The sequence below is a fragment of the Bos grunniens genome, chromosome 9 (genome assembly GCF_055505025.1).
Source record: "Bos grunniens cultivar Pamir isolate PY7600 chromosome 9, Bosgru_T2T1.0, whole genome shotgun sequence".
Lineage (NCBI taxonomy): Eukaryota > Metazoa > Chordata > Mammalia > Artiodactyla > Bovidae > Bos > Bos grunniens.
In genome coordinates this window covers 75,863,941-75,884,662 of record NC_141173.1, presented here as the reverse complement: position 1 = coordinate 75,884,662, position 20,722 = coordinate 75,863,941, and the positions used below count along the sequence as shown (strand labels likewise).

At 37.5% G+C, this 20,722-nt stretch overlaps 1 protein-coding gene across 2 annotated transcripts in view; it reads right to left on the bottom strand.

The window, feature by feature from the left end:
- Nucleotides 1–2,057: 2,057 nt before the first annotated feature.
- PEX7 (peroxisomal biogenesis factor 7) overlaps nt 2,058–20,722 on the bottom strand; it is an 81,296-nt gene continuing 62,631 nt past the window's right edge. The window contains exon 10 of one of the 2 annotated variants that reach the window (XM_086318040.1): nt 2,058–2,514. In XM_086318040.1, the coding sequence (XP_086174166.1) occupies nt 2,446–2,514 (69 nt within the window). In that variant the 3' untranslated portion in view covers nt 2,058–2,445. Of the gene's footprint in view, nt 2,515–19,742; nt 20,593–20,722 lie in introns of those variants that run through there. The other variant, XM_086318042.1, reaches the window with a different exon arrangement.

The following is a 20,722-nucleotide window of genomic DNA, read 5'->3' as shown; positions in this document are numbered from 1 at the left end:
TCTAACATCTCCAAAACAGAAGGGGGTGGGGGGAATCGAGAGGGATATTAGTTTTTAAATTACCAGTGTCTGTTTCAGATGATACACGGTAAATTATTTTAATAAAATCTCTTGCATTTTAAAAGGAAAATAAGTCATTTCCTTTCACTGTAAACATGATCTGGGTTAGGTATTTTAGAAGGTCTATTATAAATTCTGCCCATACAGAGCTGTGAACCTGCTTTTACTGAGCTGCATACACTTGGTTCAACAGTTTGTCTTTCTTACGGAGGGAGGCAACACAAAAGCAGTTTATGAACTGAACTCATCATTGTGCCAGCTCTAAGGACGTGCTTGAGCACCTTGGACCTTACAAGACAGTCATGTGAAGCAGTGTCCTCTCTATGTGGGCCTCTCAAAAACAGCACTGATTGGTCTAAGAACCAAAAAGAGTTAATACTTTCTGTGAGACCATTCATTCATTCGACAGATATTCACTGAACACTTTCTATGTGCCGGGCATGGTGCTAGGGCCAAGCCAGAATGAGGTCCTTGCCCTCAGGCCTTGGCCACTGCATCCTGTACCTGACCAGACTTCCCATTTACACCTCCAGTAGCAACTTTCTAAAACTTATTCTTAGAATACATATATTTTCAAGCTCACGCTTTGCTCCACTTTATGTTTCCTTTTGTTTTTTTTTTATTTTTGTATCTTGTAAGGCATCTGGTTTTTCTGTAGAAACTGGGAAATACGTAAATTAGACAATATACATATATTTTATTTTTGTTCTGATAACTACGAATGTATTTTTCTCTTTAAAAATTCTCAAAAACTTGTTAAAAATTTAATGACAGCTTTGGCATTTGTAACATTTTTAATTTATTCATTTTTTAATTGAAGGACAATTGCTTTACAGAATTTTGTTGTTTTCTGTCAAACCTCAACATGAATCAGCAATGTGAAAGTGAAAGTTGCTCAGTCATGTCCGACTCTTTGCGATACCATGGACTATACGGTCAATGGAATTCTCCAGGCCAGAATACTGGAATGGGTAGCCTTTCCCTCTCCAGGGGATCTTCCCAACCCAGGGATGGAACCTAGCTCTCTCACATTGCAGACGGATTCTTTACCAGCTGAGTTGCAAGGGAATCAGTCATAGGTGTACATATATCCCCTCCTTCCTGAACAAAGTTGTCTATTCTACTACTTTTTCTCTTTCAACCTAATTTTTTATGGATCATCACACCTTAAGGTTTTTCAAGACCTAAGGAGGTAGTGAGGAGGGTTTATGGCATTAATTAGGATATTTCATTATTAGTTATGAATTAACTAAGTATTTCATTACTTAGTTTTAAGGTAATTTCCTGAAACCTTTGTAGGACCTAAGACTTTTTGCCCAGTGACCAGTTTTTCAAAAATCTGATTATAGAGAAATAGGAAGAGAGAAATATAGGGTCATGGGTATAATATCCAAAAATATTTGAATAAAAGTAAAATACATGTAAGCTCTTAACTCTCAGCATCTTTTTTTTTTTTTAATAATTTTATTTATTTATTTTTGGCTTGCTGGGTCCTTGTTGCTGTGCAGGCTTTTCTCTAAAGTTGCAGCGAGTGGGGTACTCTCTAGTCGTGTGCACGTTTTTTAATTGTGGTGGCTTCTCTTATTGCAGAGCACAGGCTCTAGGCATGTGGGCTCAGTAGCTGTAGCTCCCAGGCTCTAGAGCACAGGCTCAAAAATTGTGGCACACGGACTAGTTGCTCTGCAGCATGTGGGATCTCTCTGGACCAGGGACTGAACCCGAGTCTCCAGCATTGGCAGGCGGATTCTTTACCACCAGGAAAGCTCCCATGTTCTTATGTATGACGGACACCAGGCCTTGAGAGAATCTCATTCATTCTGTGTGTCAAGCACGTAGTAGATGCTCAATAAATAATCGCTGAATAAATCTGCAGTTACTAGAGCCCTGTTACTATAACCATAGATGTATCAATATTATATAGTGTTATACATATGTACTGTATTAGAAAAAGTAACCTTGGTAGGGGTGTCATAGAATCATAAATGATCAAGAGATACCGTTTTTGTGATTTTTATCAATAGCAGTCATTATATTTTAAATCAAAAATGACAAATTAAAAGTGAAATATATCACTATCAATATAATCTACAGAGCTCCCATATTTTAATCCATTTTATAATAGGTTATACTTTAATAGATACTATAAGATACACCATATACCATAACTTCAATTATTCTTAAGATTTTTAAGAAATATGGCTTATGTACCAGGCTTTAAATAGTGAACCAAAGTCTTTATCAGCTGCCTCAAAATTGATTCCAAAATGAATTTTTAAAATTTGAAATATGAATAGTATATAAAAACATAAAATCTATAGTATAACTTATTTCCTGCTAAGCAGTTCTTCAGTCAGTCTCCTTTGTTTCTGAATGAAGAAGCTTGTCTCAAGCCAGCATGGTAAGACAAACAGGATCATATATCTTTATTGTTTCATCCCAAGCACAGTCAGCCACCTGGAAAACAAAAAGGAAGTGAGAAGAAACAATCCACAAACATTCAAAACTGGAAGAAAAAAGCCTAAGTCACTTGGAGTGTAAGTAGATCATCCACCACTGAACAGATCTTTAAATAGGAGGAACACAGGAACACATTTCTGGAAAAAAGTCTATTTTCCCTTTTTAAGATACACTTTGGGGCTTGTTTCCAAGTGACTAAAGTTGCCTGTAAGGGTTTCCCACCAGAGCTACATAATTCCCTACGGGTCCTGAGATAAATGTTGAAAAGGTACATTCCTAAACTGTGAACCAAGACACCATACCAGCTATTATGGGGATAAAAGAGAAGGAAAAGCATAGTGCCTGCCTTCAAAGAATGGCTCATTCAAAACCAAAAGTGGAAAGTGCTCTAATAGACTCTCAGGGAAGCAATTCTTTGACTCTAGCTGGGAAAGTGTCAGAAGATTTCACAAATGCCATTGCATTCACACTGGCCCTCTTTAGGGGCAGATATAAGGTAGACATAGACATTCAAGTCTAAAAAGTCACATAAAAACATGAAGCGAAAATAGTTCAGGGTGCTCAAAAATGTGTGTTAAAAAACTGGTAAGTATAGCAATATCTCAGGGTATAAAATCAACTGTATTTCTGTATACCAACAAGAGAAAATTTTTAAACTGCGAATAAAAAATTCACTTAGAATAGCATCAAATAACAAAATACTTAGAAACACATTTAACAAAAGGTATGCAAAACATCCACCCTAAAATGCAGCTGAGAGAAATTAAAGATGGCCCGAATAAATGGAAAAGATACCATGTTCATGGGTTCGATATTTATTAAAAATTTTTCCCCTAAATGATGTATAAAAAATTCATAATCCCAGCAAGCTTTTTAATAAAAATATAGAAGATGACTTTTAGTTTATGTAGAAAGAGGATCTAGAATAGCCACAAAAATTTTGAAAAAGAACAACAGAGTTGTACTGTTTATACTACTGGAGTCAGGACTAATCATAAAAGAAAAGCAATCAACACAGTGCAAAACTGGATAGGAATATACAACAGATCAAAGGAACAGAACACAGCTCTGGAACAGACCCAACACTTGGACAGCTGCTTTTTAACAAATGTTCCAAAACAACCCAATAGGAAAAGAAAAGTCTCTTCAACAAATGGTGCTAGAACAGGATGGCCATATGGAGACATAAGAATTAGAGCCCGACTTTACACCAGAAAACAAAAGTTCATTTAAGATGGATGGGTCACAGACTGAAATGTAAAAGCTAATGGTGTAAAGCTTTTAGAAGAAAACACAGGAGACATATAGTCTCAATCCGAGGGCAAGCAAAGATTTCTTAAACAGGAAGTAATAACCATAAAGATTAGATAACAGACTCAATCAAATAAAACTTGTGATCATCCAAAGACACCACTAAGAAACTGAATAAGCAAAACACAGAGTGGGAGAAAATTTTCACAAAACAGACATCTGGCAAAGAATTTGTATCCAGAATATATAAAGAATTACTATAACTCAGTAATAAAGACAACCCAATTAAAAATGAACAATAGACTTTATTAACAGATAAAAAACATATAAATGATCAATAAGCACATAAAAACATTCAATAATCATTAGGCATCATGGAAATGCAAATAAAAACCACAATGAGATACCACTACATATGCACAAGAATGGCTAAAATTAAAGATGTGCTGTGCTGTGCTTAGTCATTCAGTCGTGTCTGACTCTTTGTGACCCCATGCATGGAATGTAGCCCGCCAGGCTCCTCTGTCCATGGGGATTCTCCAGGCAAGAATACTGGAGTGGGTTGCCATGCCCTCCTCCAGGGGATCTTCCCAACCCAGGGATCGAACCCAGGTCTCCCACACCGCAGATGGATTCTTTACCATCTGAGCCGCCACTGAAGCCCAAGAATACTGGAGTGGATAGCTTATCCCTTCTCCCGACCCAGGAATCAAACTGGGGTCTCCTGCATTGCAGGCAGATTCTTTACCAGCTGAGCTACCAGGGAAGCCCCCAAATTAAAGACAGACAACATCAAATGTTAGGAGGGATGCAGAGGAGCTGTCACTCTCAAGTGTGTTATGTGTGTTAAGCTGCTTCAGTTGTGTCTGACCCTTTGCAACCCTATGGACTGTAGCCCGCCAGGCTCCTCTGTCCATGGGATTCTCCAGGCAAGAATACTGGAGTGGGTTGCCATGCCCTCCTCCAGGGGATCTTCCCAACCCAGGGATGGAACCTGTGTCTCTTATGTCTCCTGCATTGGCACACCGGTTGTTCTTTACCACTAGCGCCACCTGGAAAGCCTGTGTTGGTATAACCACTGTGGAAAACTGGCTGTTTCTTATAAACACACACCGAGTGATTTCACTCCTAGAGGGGCTTCCAACAGAACTGAAAACATTTTTACAAAACAGTGTATATAAGGATATCCTTAGCAACCTCATTCACAATAGCACACAACTGGAAACAAGCATAACACATACAAAAGAATGGCTGACAAACTAGTAAATTCAAACAATAGAACAATGCTAAGCAACACCACGGAGGGAACTACTGGTGGTGGAGGGAGCAACATGGATGAATCTCACAGACAGTGAATGAGTGAAAGAAGACAGAAACCAAAGAGCACATATAGGAGATGCCATCATGTAAGTTCTAAAACAGGCAAAACTAATCTAAGGCAAAATAAAAATTAAGGAAATGGTTGTTTTGTCTTTTCAACTGGAGGGAGGTATGGGGCCAGGGAGAGTCTGGAAAGGAGAACAAGGAAATTTGAAAGGAAGATGCAATTGTTTTGTATTGAGATGAGATGTAGATTACACAAGTATATCTGTTTGTCAAAAACCTATATATAAGATTTGTATATTTCAGTGTACAAAAATGACACCTAGAAACAGTAAGAATAATAATGACAATAATAAAAATTGAATGAGGACATGAGTTGAGAAATAAACAAAACAAGAATGTTGGTAATTGTCAAATCTGGATAATGGAATTATATTATCCTATTGTTTACTTTCGGAGAAGGCAATGGCACCCCACTCCAGTACTCTTGCCTGGAAAATCCCATGGATGGAGGAGCCTGGAAGGCTGCAGTCCATGGGGTCGCTGAGGGTCGGACACCTACTGAGCGACTTCACTTTCACTTTTCACTTTCACGCATTGGAGAAGGAAATGGCAACTCACTCTAGTGTTCTTGCCTGGAGAAACCCGGGGACAGGGAAGCCTGGTGGGCTGCCGTCTATGGGGTCGCACAGAGTCGGACACGACTGAAGTGACTTAGCATAGCATAGCATTGTTTACTTTCTATACATTCGAAATTTTCCAGAAGTAAGAGAAGGAAATAAAAAAAATGTAGACAGTAACATTAAGGATGAAGCAGCAAGAGAGAGATTTGACCAAAGTTATTTGAACTATATTTCCGGTCCTTTAATGGTTGCAAAGGTTGAAAGTTACAAAAGGGAACTCAAAGTCTCAGTCAGTCAAATTACCTGGCTGTCACTATAGAATACAGGAACTGCAGATTAATCAGAACTTGAAGTAAAGTGAAAGTTGCTCAATCGTGTCCAACTCTTTGGAATACCAATGGACTTTACAGTCCATGGAATTCTCCAGGCCAGAATGCTGAACTGGGTAGCCTTTCCTTTCTCCAGGGGATCTTCCCAACTCAGGCATTGAACATAGGTCTCCTGCATTGCAGGCGGATTCTTTACCAGCTGTGTCACAAGGTAAGCCCAATCAGAACAGATCAACTCCTTATCATTCACTAACAATATCTCAGCTCATAATTCAAGCTAGAGAAAGCATTAGAGACCTTTTAATCAAACTTTTTTAATTTAAGCATTAAAAACCAGACTCTTCAAGATTTGGTTGCTACCTACTTCTGTTTCTCAGTGCACCAGACTCACAAGCTCAAATCCTGGCATCTTGCTCATGCCTCTGTGCTCGTGTGCTCTCACTGATCCCCTCCCCTGAATAACCTTTCTCCCTCCCTTCCTCTCTGGCCCTTATCTTGCTTTGCCTGGAGATGACACCTCTTTGCAGAAGAATCCATTTAAGCATTACCTCCTCTGGGAAGTCATTCACTGTACCTATAATATGTCAGCTGTGCTTATTTATTAACAAGTGTTTCCAGCTCTTTGAGGGCATGGACCATGTTGTGCTATAACTTAACAATGATTCAATAAAGTTTAGCTCAAAGAATGAGTTTTATAGATTAAGACCGCAGAGCTTAACTTTTTCTCATATTCACACTACGGCAGCAGAAGTGGAACCAGAACCTAACACTGCTGAGTCTGTTCACTGAAAACCGTGGCCTCACAAAAGGCTGATCAATACTCATTATCTGCCTAATCCTGCAACTGTAAATTTTTATACTCCAAAACACAAAGATTATTACACAAATTTATTTGTCTCATTTATGTATATAGTTTTTCAAGTGCTGGGCCTTTCTGTATGTTGTGTCAACTATTACAGAAAAGAGAATCAGAGAAATGAGACTTAAGCTTCTAATATAACATATCTGTAACTTATGTTTCTGAATCCTTATTTAGCACTCTCAATCCAGCTTCTTACCTACTAAGAACTTATATATATATATATATATATATATATATATATATATAACTAACAAATGTCAAGGCCACTGAATCAGCAAATGTTTGTAACTCTATACACTAAATTAATTGATAATATGAAAAAGAACTAAAATTGCAAGGATACAGAATCATGACTAGATTATGGGCTTCCCAGGTGGCGTGAGTGGTAAAGAATCTACTTCCTAATGCAGGAGATGCATCAGACATGGGTTTGAGCCCTGGGTCGGGAAGATCCTCTAGAGAAGGAAATGGCAACACATTCCAGTATTCTTGCCTAGAAAATCCCATGGACAGAGGGCCTGGTGGACTACAGTCTATGGGGTTGCAAAGAGTTGGATGTGATCAAGCATGCATGCACAGCCAGTATTCCTGCCTGGAAAATCCCATGGACAGAGGGGCCTGGGGGGCTACAGTCTATGGGGTTGCAAAGAGTTGGACGTGACCAAGCATGCAAACACAGCCGTATTCCTGCCTGGAAAATCCCATGGACAGAGGGGCCTGGGGGGCTACAGTCCAAGGGGTTGCCAAGAGTAGGACATGACTGAGCACACATGAATAGATTGATTCAAATTAATGCAAACACTCTTTACCCATTAACTAATTAATTAACTAAAATTAATTAACTATTTCATTAAACCCCATCTAGTGCTGGGCTTCTCCAGTGGCTCAGTGGAAAAGAATCCTCCTCCTTGCTAATGAAGGAGACACAAGTTCAATCCCTGGGTCTGGAGGATCCCCTGCAGAGGAAAATGGCAACCTATCCCAGTATTCTTCCCTGGGAAATCCGTGGGACAAAGAAGTCTGGCGGACTACAGTCCATGGGGTCACAAAACAGTCAGATACAACTGAGCGACTAAACAACATCAAGTGCTGTGAATTTTAAAAAGCTAACAAGTAAAAATAATAATAAGGTAAGAAAGAAAAGCACTTTACTAAACTAACAACAAGGCTCCAGATTCTCCAAGAGAGGCAATGTAGAGATGAGACTTCCTGATAAAGAAACATGACCATGAGGTCGCTGCGGGTCCGCAGTGGGGCGCTCATTAATTACCATCACAACTCCAATGGCCTTGAAGGGACCACGTAGTTCTATAAATTAGGGTAAACAGGGCTTTTTCTTAATGTCCCATGCTACCTATCTGAAGCCAGCCTAAAAGACTTTGCTAAAAATTAGGGTTAACAAAAAGACCAAAAAATAAGTAAGTAAATCAGATGATATGGTAATAAATACTCTTGTTTTACTGGATGAGATCCACCCATTGCAGTAGCTTGTCCAATACAGCAAAGAGTCTTTCCCAGCCCTGGTCCTGCTTCTCCGTGGCAAAGCCATCTTTCCCTCCCACCCCCAGGAATTCACTCCTGAACACATAGACTCCTTCAAGGCCAGATGACTCACGACAGAGAATGAGAAGACAATAACAGGATATCTCCTTTCTCATCTACCGAAGATCCTCTTTCTCCATTTCAGGCTCCTATACGAGGACTCATTTCTTTGCCTGTTACCTTGCTGTCAGGAAAAACTGTGAAAGGTTGCAATCCGCAGATAGACTGCTGGGTGTTCTTGCAGTGGAATGCTGGCATTGTTCTAGAGTCTCACAGGATTACTGGGATCTATAGGGGTCTTATGCCTTCCACTGGCTCTGACTGGATTATTTTACAACTCTAAAGTTATAGAAAACTGACAGTAATCAAATGATTCTCAGCCATTAAAATTGCAAATGAAGGCTGTCCTATAGAGACACAATCGATGCCTTGTCCTGTCTCCTGAGAGATGATTCTAATCATTAAGTGTTACTGTCCATGGATACTGACTAGTTCTGCATCTATTAGTAAATTCATTCTCACATTCATCAGCTGCCTATATGTGTTGGTTCTTTGGTTCCTTTGAGCTAGCTGTAAAATCCTTCACAAGTTACAAAAGGTCTTTGACACATGTTCATATTATACTTGTATGAGAGCCATGATGGCCATATTGAAAATTATCCTTGAATGTGGCCACAGAAAAGCCATTTCATTAAAAGAACAAACATGAAATGGGAATAAGGGGCTGATAATCATCTAGAAAAAGGAGACTAGGAATAACTGCTAAAATGGGATATGAAATTGAGCTCTATCTACACATTTTGGCAGCAAAGGTGAAAAAGGCAAACAATAATCTAAGATACACAAATACAATGAATTTACCAGTTCATCAGGGGAGATAAAGTCTTTTTTTCTAGAACTTGACAATAAGAGAAATATATAATAGACCCCTGTCACAAAAAGCAATATAATGCCAAAAGAGTAGATTTAAGAGAGATAAAAAGTCAATCTTCAGAAGGCTGCTTTAAAAATAAACATCTCAACCCTCAAATAAGACAAAAGCACACTGTTAAACTTTAGTTTCCTAGAGGCATTTCTACTGTGCAGTGGTCTCAAGCTTTGGCGTACATTAGAATAGCTTCCCAGGTAAAGAATCTGCCTGCCAGTGAAAGAGATGCAACAGACGTGGGTTCAATCCCTGGGTCAGGAAGATCCCCTGGGGTAGGAAACAGCAACTCACTCCAGTATTCTTCCTGGAAAATCCCATAGACAGAGAAGCCTGGCAGGTTACAGTCTATGGGGTCGCATAGAGTCAGACATAATTGAACGACTGAACTGAAAACCTGTGGATGGGGAACCCATAGTACAGAAGGTTTATTCTGTATCAATTAACTGGGCTTTCATCCTGTGCACTAACCTGGAGTTCTGAGGAAGTACTTTATTTGCAAGAATTTTTGGTTATCAACTAAAAGGAAATTTAGCATTATTGAAAAAAATCTTTCAAAGGAAGATTTATCTTCTGATCTTGAGGAAAAAGAAGAGGTTAATTTGCCACTAATAAAATGGAAAACACCCCGTGCCATATTTTTACATTTTTATTTAGAATCTAAGTTTCAAATCTGGAAGGCTGATATGTGACGGGAAGACAGTAAGTTGTGAGGAGGACTAAGAAAGAAGACACACTGAACTATCTTTAAAGAAAATCACTGGTCTTACACCTGAAGCATTCTTAACCGAAAGTTTATGGAGCTTCCAGACCTGATTCTCCATAAGTAAGAATCCAGAATTTCTACTTGAACACATTACAAAATTCTATTACTCATTTAAACTATGGTGAATAACAGTATTTTTGTGTTACTTATTTTATTTTAGATTTGTACCCTGGTGAGTTCTAAATGGGTTAGAACAGTTTATAGATAGACCCACAGGGCCAAATAAAGTAAATACAGATTTTAAAATATCTGTTCTAAAGGGAACAAATGGGCAAAATCTTTCAGGTGTCAAAGCTAATCATACATCTGCATAATAAAATTGGGCTCTTTGCTTCACAATAACTATGGAGAAAATGAAAGTATTCTGGGTAATATAGCTTCTGTTTTCTAACAACATTCGCATATGGATGGAAACACTTTTGTACAAGTACACCTAAACAGGATTTTTTTTAGAGTCATTGATTATGTGTCTTGGCAGAATCAGGAAATTATACCCACTATCTTACAATAACCTATAATAGGATACAATCTGCAAAAATACTGAACCACTATGCTATACACCGGAAACTACCACAATGTAAATCAACTAATACATCAGCAACAAAGAAAGAACAAATGAGGAACTAAAAAGTTCTAGCTTAAAGGCAACTAAACTGCATTATAAGTCCTCTGACAAAACCCTTAATGTTTTAAGAGAGGCTTTTTCTGACTCCTGACTCCCGTCTAGGATTTCTGAAGGCTGGCTGCCAAGGCCGACCTTGTTTGACCCTCTCCTCTGAAGGTGAGTGTGCATGTGGACACCATAGCATAGGCTGACCTCCAGGCTCTGCATTGTCTGCCCGGGGATATTCAAGCGGAAAACCATTTCTTACCTTGCAGGCTCCCATTGTTGTACATTTCATCCCTATGTCCTCTAAACTTCCTTTAATCTGAGATCAAAACACCAACCTTTTCAATAAAACTCAGAATGAAAATTATCATTACAGGAAAAATGGTTTGTTAGAATATTTTATATTTGTTTAATGTAAAATTGAAAGAAAAGATTAATCTTTTTCATTATTATTTTTAAAAGCTCTTATCTTCTAGAGCAGTGAAAAATAACCAATAAGGTAAGAGCCCATACAAACGTCTGTTTTTTGTTAGTTCAATTGTACTTTGAACAGCGCGTTCGATATTTCTAATTTTAAGAGTAAGCACATTAATTAGAAATATGAATTTCTTGATATTATCCTAGCATGTCAATTTCTTTAAAACATGTAAAGAAGCATTCTTGAAAAACAGAATAGAAACTTATTATCTATCAAAAAAGCTTATTAATTTCTGAATTCAGCTACAGCATATACATCATGACATCGTACATGGAATGCTTAAGAGCAACTGTATTAAATATTTTACCATTTTCTATGTGTAAAGTACTGGGCTAAGTTCCACAGTAGACCCAAGGATATTAAAGAAACAAATTCAGTCAATAAGGAGTTTATAATAAAAATTTATCACTGATGGATCAAGTAAGATGTGTTATAAACCATCATCAATAATAATGATCCTATAAATGCAAATTTTGGAAAACATTATAATAAAAACATCAGATTTTATATATGTGTGTAATTTATAAATGATTTATATTCCTAGTTTATCAATGTTGTCCATTTTATTAAAATGTTTACACATGCCATTGATAAGGTAATTTATTTCAATTGATTTAATATGGGTGTTAATATAACAAAGACATCCTACAGATCAACCAAAAGGTTTACTTTACTGACAAATTTTCCATTTCTTATTTATCATTATACTCTTTCCTCTCAATTTTGTGTACAATTGTTTTTGCCCTTGGGAAATTTGTTTAATCTATTATAATTATCTGTATGATAATTATATATCTTTAGCAAAAATGGACAAGAGAAATAAGCAGAGGAATGTAAAGAAAATGAAAGAAATCACAAAGAGTCAACTCTAAATTTTAAAAAGCAGCGCAGATAGTATATTGCAATGTATTAAACTACAGACTAAAGAAAACACGTTTTATTTACTCAACCAGCTTCCCAAAGGAAGTGACTGCAGAGAAGAATGTAGTTTATTATGTTAATCAGCATGGGGTTTAAGTAAAGGTAAGAAAGTGTATGCAGGTCAGGAAGCAACAGTTAGAACTGGACATGGAACAACAGACTGGTTCCAAATAGGAAAAGGACTACGTCAAGGCTGTATATTGTCACCCTGCTTATTTAACTTATATGCAGAGTGCATCATGAGAAACGCTGGGCTGGAAGAAGCACAAGCTGGAATCAAGATTGCCGGGAGAAATATCAATAACCTCAGATATGCAGATGACACCACCCTTATGGCAGAAAGTGAAGAGGAACTCAAAAGCCTCTTGATGAAAGTGAAAGAGGAGAGTGAAAAAGTTGGCTTAAAGCTCAACATGCAGAAAATGAAGATCATGGCATCCGGTCCCATCACTTCATGGGAAATAGATGGGGAAACAGTAGAAACAGTGTCAGACTTTCTTTTTTTGGGCTCCAAAATCACTGCAGATGGTGACTGCAGCCAATAAATTAAAAGACGCTTACTCCTTGGAAGGAAAGTTATGACCAACCTAGATAGTATATTGAAAAGCAGAGACATTACTTTGCCAACAAAGGTCCGTCTAGTCAAGGCTATGGTTTTTCCTTAGTGGTCATGTATGGATGTGAGAGTTGGACTGTAAAGAAGGCTGAGCGCCGAAGAATTGATGCTTTTGAACTGTGGTGTTCTTGAGAGTCCCTTGGACTGCAAGGAGATCCAACCAGTCCATTCTGAAGGAGATCAGCCCGGGATTTCTTTGGAGGGAATGATGCTAAAGCTGAAACTCCAGTACTTTGGCCACCTCACGCGAAGAGCTGACTTGTTGGAAAAGACTCTGATGCAGGGAGGGATTGGGGGCAGGAGGAGAAGGGGACGACAGAGGATGAGATGGCTGGATGGCATCACTGACTCGATGGACGTGAGTCTGAGTGAACTCCGGGAGTTGGTGATGGACAGGGAGGCCTGGAGTGCTGCGATTCATGGGGTCGCAAAGAGTCAGACACGACTGAGAGACTGAACTGAAGTGAACTGAAGAAAGTGTTGACTAGTATACTAAAAAAAGGGTCTTTTCATTCATCCACTCATTAATTCATTCAACATTTATTCAGTACCTACATATCAGGGAGTTTATGTAACTTCTGGCAAGGGGCTGGCACTCAAATATTTACTGAAGCAAAAAAAGGGAAAGGAGAGAAGGGAGAGAAGACTTTGGCCAGGACTTGGAAAGGCAGAGATACTTTGCACAAGCAGAAGTGGAGGACAGAGAGGGAAACAGTGGCAAACACATGGAGATAACAAATAATAAAATATAATTGGTATAAAATAGGGAAATTACATAGGATAGTGAGAAGTTAAATCAGATAGCAATACAGATTACATTGAATCTTGAAAGTAAGATTAATAGTTCAGACTATTCTGGAGGTAATAGGCTGCCTCTTGAAAGGTTTCTGAGAGGACATGATGAAGAGGACAATTTAACTATGTTGATTTGTAAATTAAAACTAGTACATAACTAATATGGCAGACAGTTAATGGTCAGAGTCCTTAAAGACCAGTCACAGGAATGGCTGACCATGTGTTCCAGATGAGGAAGATCTATTAGGAGGCTTTCTATCTTTCTCTATTATGAGAAAGATAGCCAAAAGAAAAAAAGAGAATATTCTGCTGCAAGAACATGATGTGTCTGTTCATTTATTCCAGTCTCCAGTCATTTTTTAAGGTCCCTTAGTAAAGGTATATAATTTTCTTTATCTAGAGTCCTGCACATTTAAAAACTTTTATTTTTCTATGTATCATACATACCACATACACAGTTGTTGCCATGTAAAAGTAATTTTTCTATTTTACTCTTTAACTGATGATTATACGTATCCACATGGCATTCATTTTTTACATATTTTATTGCTTTTTATTGAACTCATTATTTTTACTGGGTTTAAAATTGAGGTTCTTAGATTATAACACTTGACAATTGTATGAAGTACAAAGATAAAATTTTCTACCTTTTAAAATTTTTCTACCTTTTATATTCCGTTTTGTTTTCTCCTATTACTAACTGGTGACAATTTTAGAACCATGTTGATTAACAGTAATAATGGTGGCAAATCTCATCTTGTTCTTGCCTTCAATGGGGCCATTGATATATTTAAGGTCAAGGATGAAGAAAAAATCAGATTTGCATAATGCAGAGCTCTGCCAATAAGCAGCACTGAGAAATCAATAGAATGATGGAAAGAGCTTAGAGACCGGTTAGGAGATGATTGCAGTCATCCATGACAGAGATACTAATAAATGCTTATCTAAGGCAGCAGAGCTAGAAGAGTATGGCCCACATTTCAGAAATATTGCTAAGGAAAAATCCATAAGCTTGATGCCCACTGAATTTTAGGGGTGCAAAGAGAAACAAGAAAACTAGGATGGTTTCCCAGGTCTTGAGTCTGGCTCCAAGGTGCAACATTCAGTTCAGTTCAGTCACTCAGTAGTGTCTGACTCTTTGTGACCCCATGAACTACAGCACGCCAGGCCTCCCTGTCCATCACCAACTCCCGGAGTTCACTCAAACTCATGTCCATCGAGTCGGCAATGCCATCCAGCCAATGCAACATTAGGAATATTGAAAGAAAAGTAATGAAACATCTGTTGAGATCACACAGCAAAAGCAATTGGACAAATGGGTCAAGCATCACTGACATATAATTAAAGGCCAGCTTAGAGAAGAAGGTGTGGGAAAGTAAGAGGACTAACACTTGTATACTGGAGAACATCTGCTTTTGGAAGGATGGTAAGGAAGAAACTGGCATAGGAGATGGAGATATTTAGCAAAGAAGTAAGGAACAACTGGTTAGCATGGTTTACATTAAAGCAACAGGAGGGGAAGATTTTTCTTTTATAAAAATTATATAGCTAAAAAAAGAAAAGTCCGAGAAAAGGCTAACTTGGTTTTCAGAAGCTTTTACTGGTGACCTTTTGGGGCTTAACTTCAATTGAACGATGAAAGGGAGACAGGTACAGGGGCTAAAAAGAGAGTGTTGACTTTGAGAAGTAAAAGCAACAGTTAAGCTACTAATTCTTGATGTCTAATAATAGAAGAGAAACTAAATTTACTGGTAGGGAGGTAAGACAGTGGGGTCAAGTGAGTTTTGAAAATAGAGAAAAGAACTGACTGGAAATCTACAACAAAATCCCACAGTGGATTATTGAGGAAGCAAAGATCTGAATGAAAAAGCCAGTGAGAAAATTAGGAACCTAATGCAAAGGGGGAAGAAACAGAGCTGAACATAAATATTTTGAGGTCATAGAACTGAAAGAAGACATTCATTCTTGTCTGTTTATACAATAAGGTAGGAGGTAAGGACAAATGTTCAGAGTGTTAATGATGTCGCAGAAGGCTGAGGGAAGATATTGTGGAGAATGGGCTGGAAAATCAAAAAGACTTCAGAGGCAAGTTGAGTAGGACCAAGAGCCTAAATGAATTTTTTTTTTTTGAAAAAGTAACTTGCTGGGTGTTGTCAGCATTTTTGCTTGTTTTTTAAGAAGCAATGCACCATAGTCTAGAAAAAGAAAAATGAGTAAGAGAGTGAACGACTGATTCAGGAAGGGAACCCAGAAACAGCAGAGGCTAAGGTGGGAACAATTTCAGAACCTCTCACTGCAAGGGCTGTTCAAGGAGTGCAGGGGCAATAGAAACAGGATTACAGCAAGACCCTGCAGAGCTGGGCCAGGGGAAGGCTTTGTGGCTGGGGGAAAACAAGCACTTGTTATACAATTTTAAGTTAAATGTTACACAATTATGAAAGCCTCGAAGACCCAACAACAGAGCCTAATGCCTGAGAACACTGGGCGCTTCTGGCACCTGTTCTTTTCAACTCTAAAGCCGGTCTATGACAGAAGCACAAAATACCACTTCGGACTAAAGCTGAACAGGACATGTATATCCCATCTACTGACAACGCTAGTTGTCTTCTAAAATCTGATTTTCCAATCTCATACTGAGAGTTTTAAAATATTTTATCTACTGTCAACCTTTAAACTTGGTATCTATGATTGTAGGACTAGGGATCTCAATCAAAACATGAGCTGAATGTTTTAATGATAGCCTAATATTTGTTGGTTTTTTATTATTTTATTTTAACTGAGATAGAACTGACATGTTAACATCAGTTGCAGGTATACAGCATAATGATTATATATATATATATATATATCTATCTTATACATATATATATACTTACACACAGAGAAACAAATCTAACCATCTTTCACTGACACCAAATGAAAATACACAAAATTTCTTCTGCTTTATTTTAAGGAAAAATCTTGTTTCCCTGGTGGTTCAGACAGTAAAGAATCTGCCTGCAATCCCATGGACAGAGCCTGGTGGGCTACAGTCCCTGGGGTCACAAAGAGCTGGCCACATCTGAGCAACTAACACTTTCACTTTCACACTTTATAGTACCTACATGTTCATGGACAGACTAGAAAATTCACTCATTAAAGATTATGACTACCAAGGACTGATATTTTGGAGTCCCGGAAGATAAATGCATACATGTGATAAAATCACAACAATGAAAACCATGTACACAAAATGACTGGAAGAGTATTTACCTTTGGGAAGGAGACAGGGGGTGAGATTTGGAAGGAAGCATGACTAGGCTTTTTGAGATGCTGGTAGTGTGTTCCATACTTAACCTAACTGGTTGTTACACAAGTGTAGTTACTTCTTGGTAACTTACTGAATTACACACTTAAAATACGTGTGTTTTCCAATGTATGTATTACACTTCAAATAAAAATTCCTGGAAAAAGGCTGAAAAGAAATAAGTTAATATGGTATAATACAGATTCTTTCTAGAGTGGCAAAATCATGGATAATCTTTATTCTTTCTTCTAAATATTTCTCAATTTCATCAAAGGAAAAACTATATATTTATTAAACACACAGATGAGGTATCTTGGAATGAACTAGTAATGTCTGCTTTTTAAAAGAGAAATAACTATCTTCCAAATGCATAATGACACATAAACCTATACCCAGCTTATAAATACTAAACTAAATATCAATGAGCAGAATTGATACTGAAGAGACAAAGTCAGGGATTCTAAAAATACATTAATACAGAAAATTCAATTATACCAATGGACATATATTACAGGTCTAGAATCATTAGCCTGAAAAGAGAAAAAAGGTTTCCAATTTAGAAATAATAAGGGTAAGAGAGAAAAGAGAAAATGCCAGGACTATACAAATCAAGATCAGAGGGAAAAAATTCTAAGAAAAATGTTCTGAAGTAAAAGATGATTTCAGCCTGGTTAACAAGAGGGCATAGAGTATTTCTTAGCAATTATCCTTAAAGAATGACCCCAGACACTTATTTGTCAAGTTTTAAACTTTTAAAGACAAGACCTTACACTCAGTCAGAAAGAAAGGAGGTTATAATACAAGAATGTCTTTGGATCTCATTTTTCAGATCTCTAAGAAGGGAGAAGCTAAAAAGAAAAGTATAAATACAAGAAAAATCTCTTTTAAGACAGGGAATATATTAAAGCACGGAAGCCCAAAAGTACGTCAGCAAAGTCTCGTAGCTGTTAGAATCAACACAAGAGATGACAAGTTTTTGAAAGAAGATTGAAAGGTACTCTCTAAGAGGTGAGAGAAAACTACTTTCTAAGAGAATAAACTATGAACAAAGAGTGAAATTAAATTAACACGCAATCAGTAATCTTGAATACATATATATGAGAATAAAGGATAAATATATGTTAAAAATAACTTGAACTACCAACAAAAGGTTAATGTGGTAGATTTAAAATGGTTACCAATTCTTTGCACCTACTTCCAACAAGAGGTGGAGTCTCTCTGTCACTCTGAATCTGACCTGGCCTTGTAACTTGCTTTGCAACAGAAGGAATGCAGTGTGACTTTGAAGTCTAGTCCTGAAGACACCTTGCTATCACCCTCCTGGAAATCTACAACTGCTAGGTAAAGAAGCCTGGGCTCATCTGGAGACACCTGGCTCAGAAGAAAACCAGTGCTATACTCTATGTATTTGTGTGAAGCCATCTCAGATCACACAGCCTTGGTTAAATCACTAGATGACTGGAGTCATGTAAGTGACCCCAGGTGAGATCACAGAATTAATTGTAAGCAAAGAAAATTGTTGTTTAAACTACCAGCTTGTAAGGAAATTTGTTATATAGCAAAAGATAACTGAGATAAGATAAGTGAGAGAAAGACAGGGAGGTGAACTAAGAACTTGATGCTTATTTCCCCTAGAAGGGAGTTTAACGTTATTTGGTAAAACTATACATTAATAATATAAATAAAACAAATGCCTGCATTAAAATGTGATGATTTTAGATATGCTCTTTTTAAAAAAAATGTTGGTTTTAAAAAAACTTAGTTTGAAAGTAAAGTTTAAAGTCCAAGACAGAATATAAATAAAGGGAAAAAGATAAATTTACAGGGAGAAGAAAAGTATAATCACTGAAAATGTTAAATCATATGAAACATCTAGCAATTTATTCTGAATCTTTCCATCTTTACATCTCTAGTCATACCTATGGTTTGTTCTCCCACAATAGCCAGAACAATCTTTAAAAACACAAATCCCTGGACAGCCATGTGCAGTAAGAATGAAACCGGACCACTATCTTACACCATAAACAAAAATGAAAATGGATTAAAGATTTGAATGTAAGACCTGAAACTATAAAACTCCTAGAAGAAAACATAGGCCGTAAGCTCCTTGACACTGGTCCTAGTAATAATTTTTTGGCTCTAACTCCAAAAGCAAAGGCAATAAAAGCGGGGAAAAAAAAAAAATCAAGTGGGACTACATCAGACTAAAGATTTTGCCCAGTGAAGGAAATCATCAAAAAAGAAGATAACCTACTGAGTGGGAGACTATGTTTGCAAGCCATATATCTGATAAGAGGTTACTACTCAAAATATGTAAAGAACTTGTATAACTTAGCACCAAAAACAAATAATCTGATTAAAAAATGGGCAGGAGAAGTGAATAGACATTTTCCAAAGAAGCCATACAGATGGCCAACAGGTATAATATATGAAATGGTGCTCAACCTCACTATCTATCAGGGAAATACAAATCAAAACCACAATAAGGTATCACCTCACACCTATGAGAACGGCTCTTAACAAAAAGACAAGAAATAATTAGTGTTGGCGAGGATGTGGAGAAAAGTGAACCTCTATATACTGTTGGTGGGAATGCAAATTGGTACAGCCACAATGGGGAAAAAAATGAAGATTCCTCAAAAAATTAAAAATAGAACTACTATATGATGCAGGAATTACACTTCTCGGTATTTATCTGACGAAAGTGAAAACACCAGTTTGACATTTGGCACTCTCCAAGACCTGGCTGAGGAGCTGCCGTGCCTCACGGACGCATATGTACTGCCTCAGGCCACAGGCTGGGGATTGTAGAGATGGGTCAACAGAAATATACGAGAAGGAAAATATCTAATTTAGGGTCCCTTTTTGGGTATTGTCATGGTTCAATAGGCACATTACAACATTTTTATAAACTGGGATAGCAAACAGGTATGATTATTTTATTAAAAACAGCTTCTGTGATAAATGTTTTTCTCAGAAAAGGAACCAGTATATTTAAAACACATTGTATTTACGTTAAGGATCATACCATTTTACTCACCACTATTTCAACTAAGTCATTTTCAAAGCTATTCTAATGCTAATGAGAATATTTTAACGTACAATGAGAATATTTTAAACTCAGAATTATGTCTTGAACTTCTAAAATAAAAATAAACCCGTGTATTCATTTAAATTTAAGCACACTGTAATGAGAAACAGAATTTGCTTTGTGTTTAACTTCTAAAAGTTCTCATAAATGCATAACTTCTTAGTCATACAGTAGAATTTCCACATATTTTTTCAGTAACAGGATGGTATTTTCACATAGCCTGCATTATTAAAGTATCTTATCACTCAACGTAGTCAAGTGTTTCTGATCTGAGTTTACAATTTCCAAAACTGAAACTGCTTTATTAAAAACCTGAAGAATATTTTAAAAAGTCCTCAAGAAAACATAAAGGGGAAAATATGAAGTTTGGTAACTAAAACAGTAGCCACTCTCCTCTACTTTGTTCCCCATGCGGAGCCTCTCTTCCAACCTGGGAGGAGGTGAGGGACACAGTCCTGAGAGGGTAATGGCGGCCCTTAATCTCGACTGTTCAGCGGGCAGCTGAATCCAGGACCACACACGCTTGACTTCCATCCGCCTGTGGGGCCAATCCTTCCGCACTCCATTCTTCTCCTGTTACCCTTTCCATTAGCAGAGTCTACAAATTAGGCACAATAATCTGGGGGAAGTTTCCTTTTCCTCTCAGCAAAGTTAACCCTTCGAGAGGAGAAAAGTATGTCAAGTTTCTGGATACCTCTTCTTCCCTAGTATTTCAAACGCTCAAGTTTACACAGCGAAAAAGGTCAGGTTTCTTAAGTAAATGTACTTTACCTTGCCCTAAAGGCAG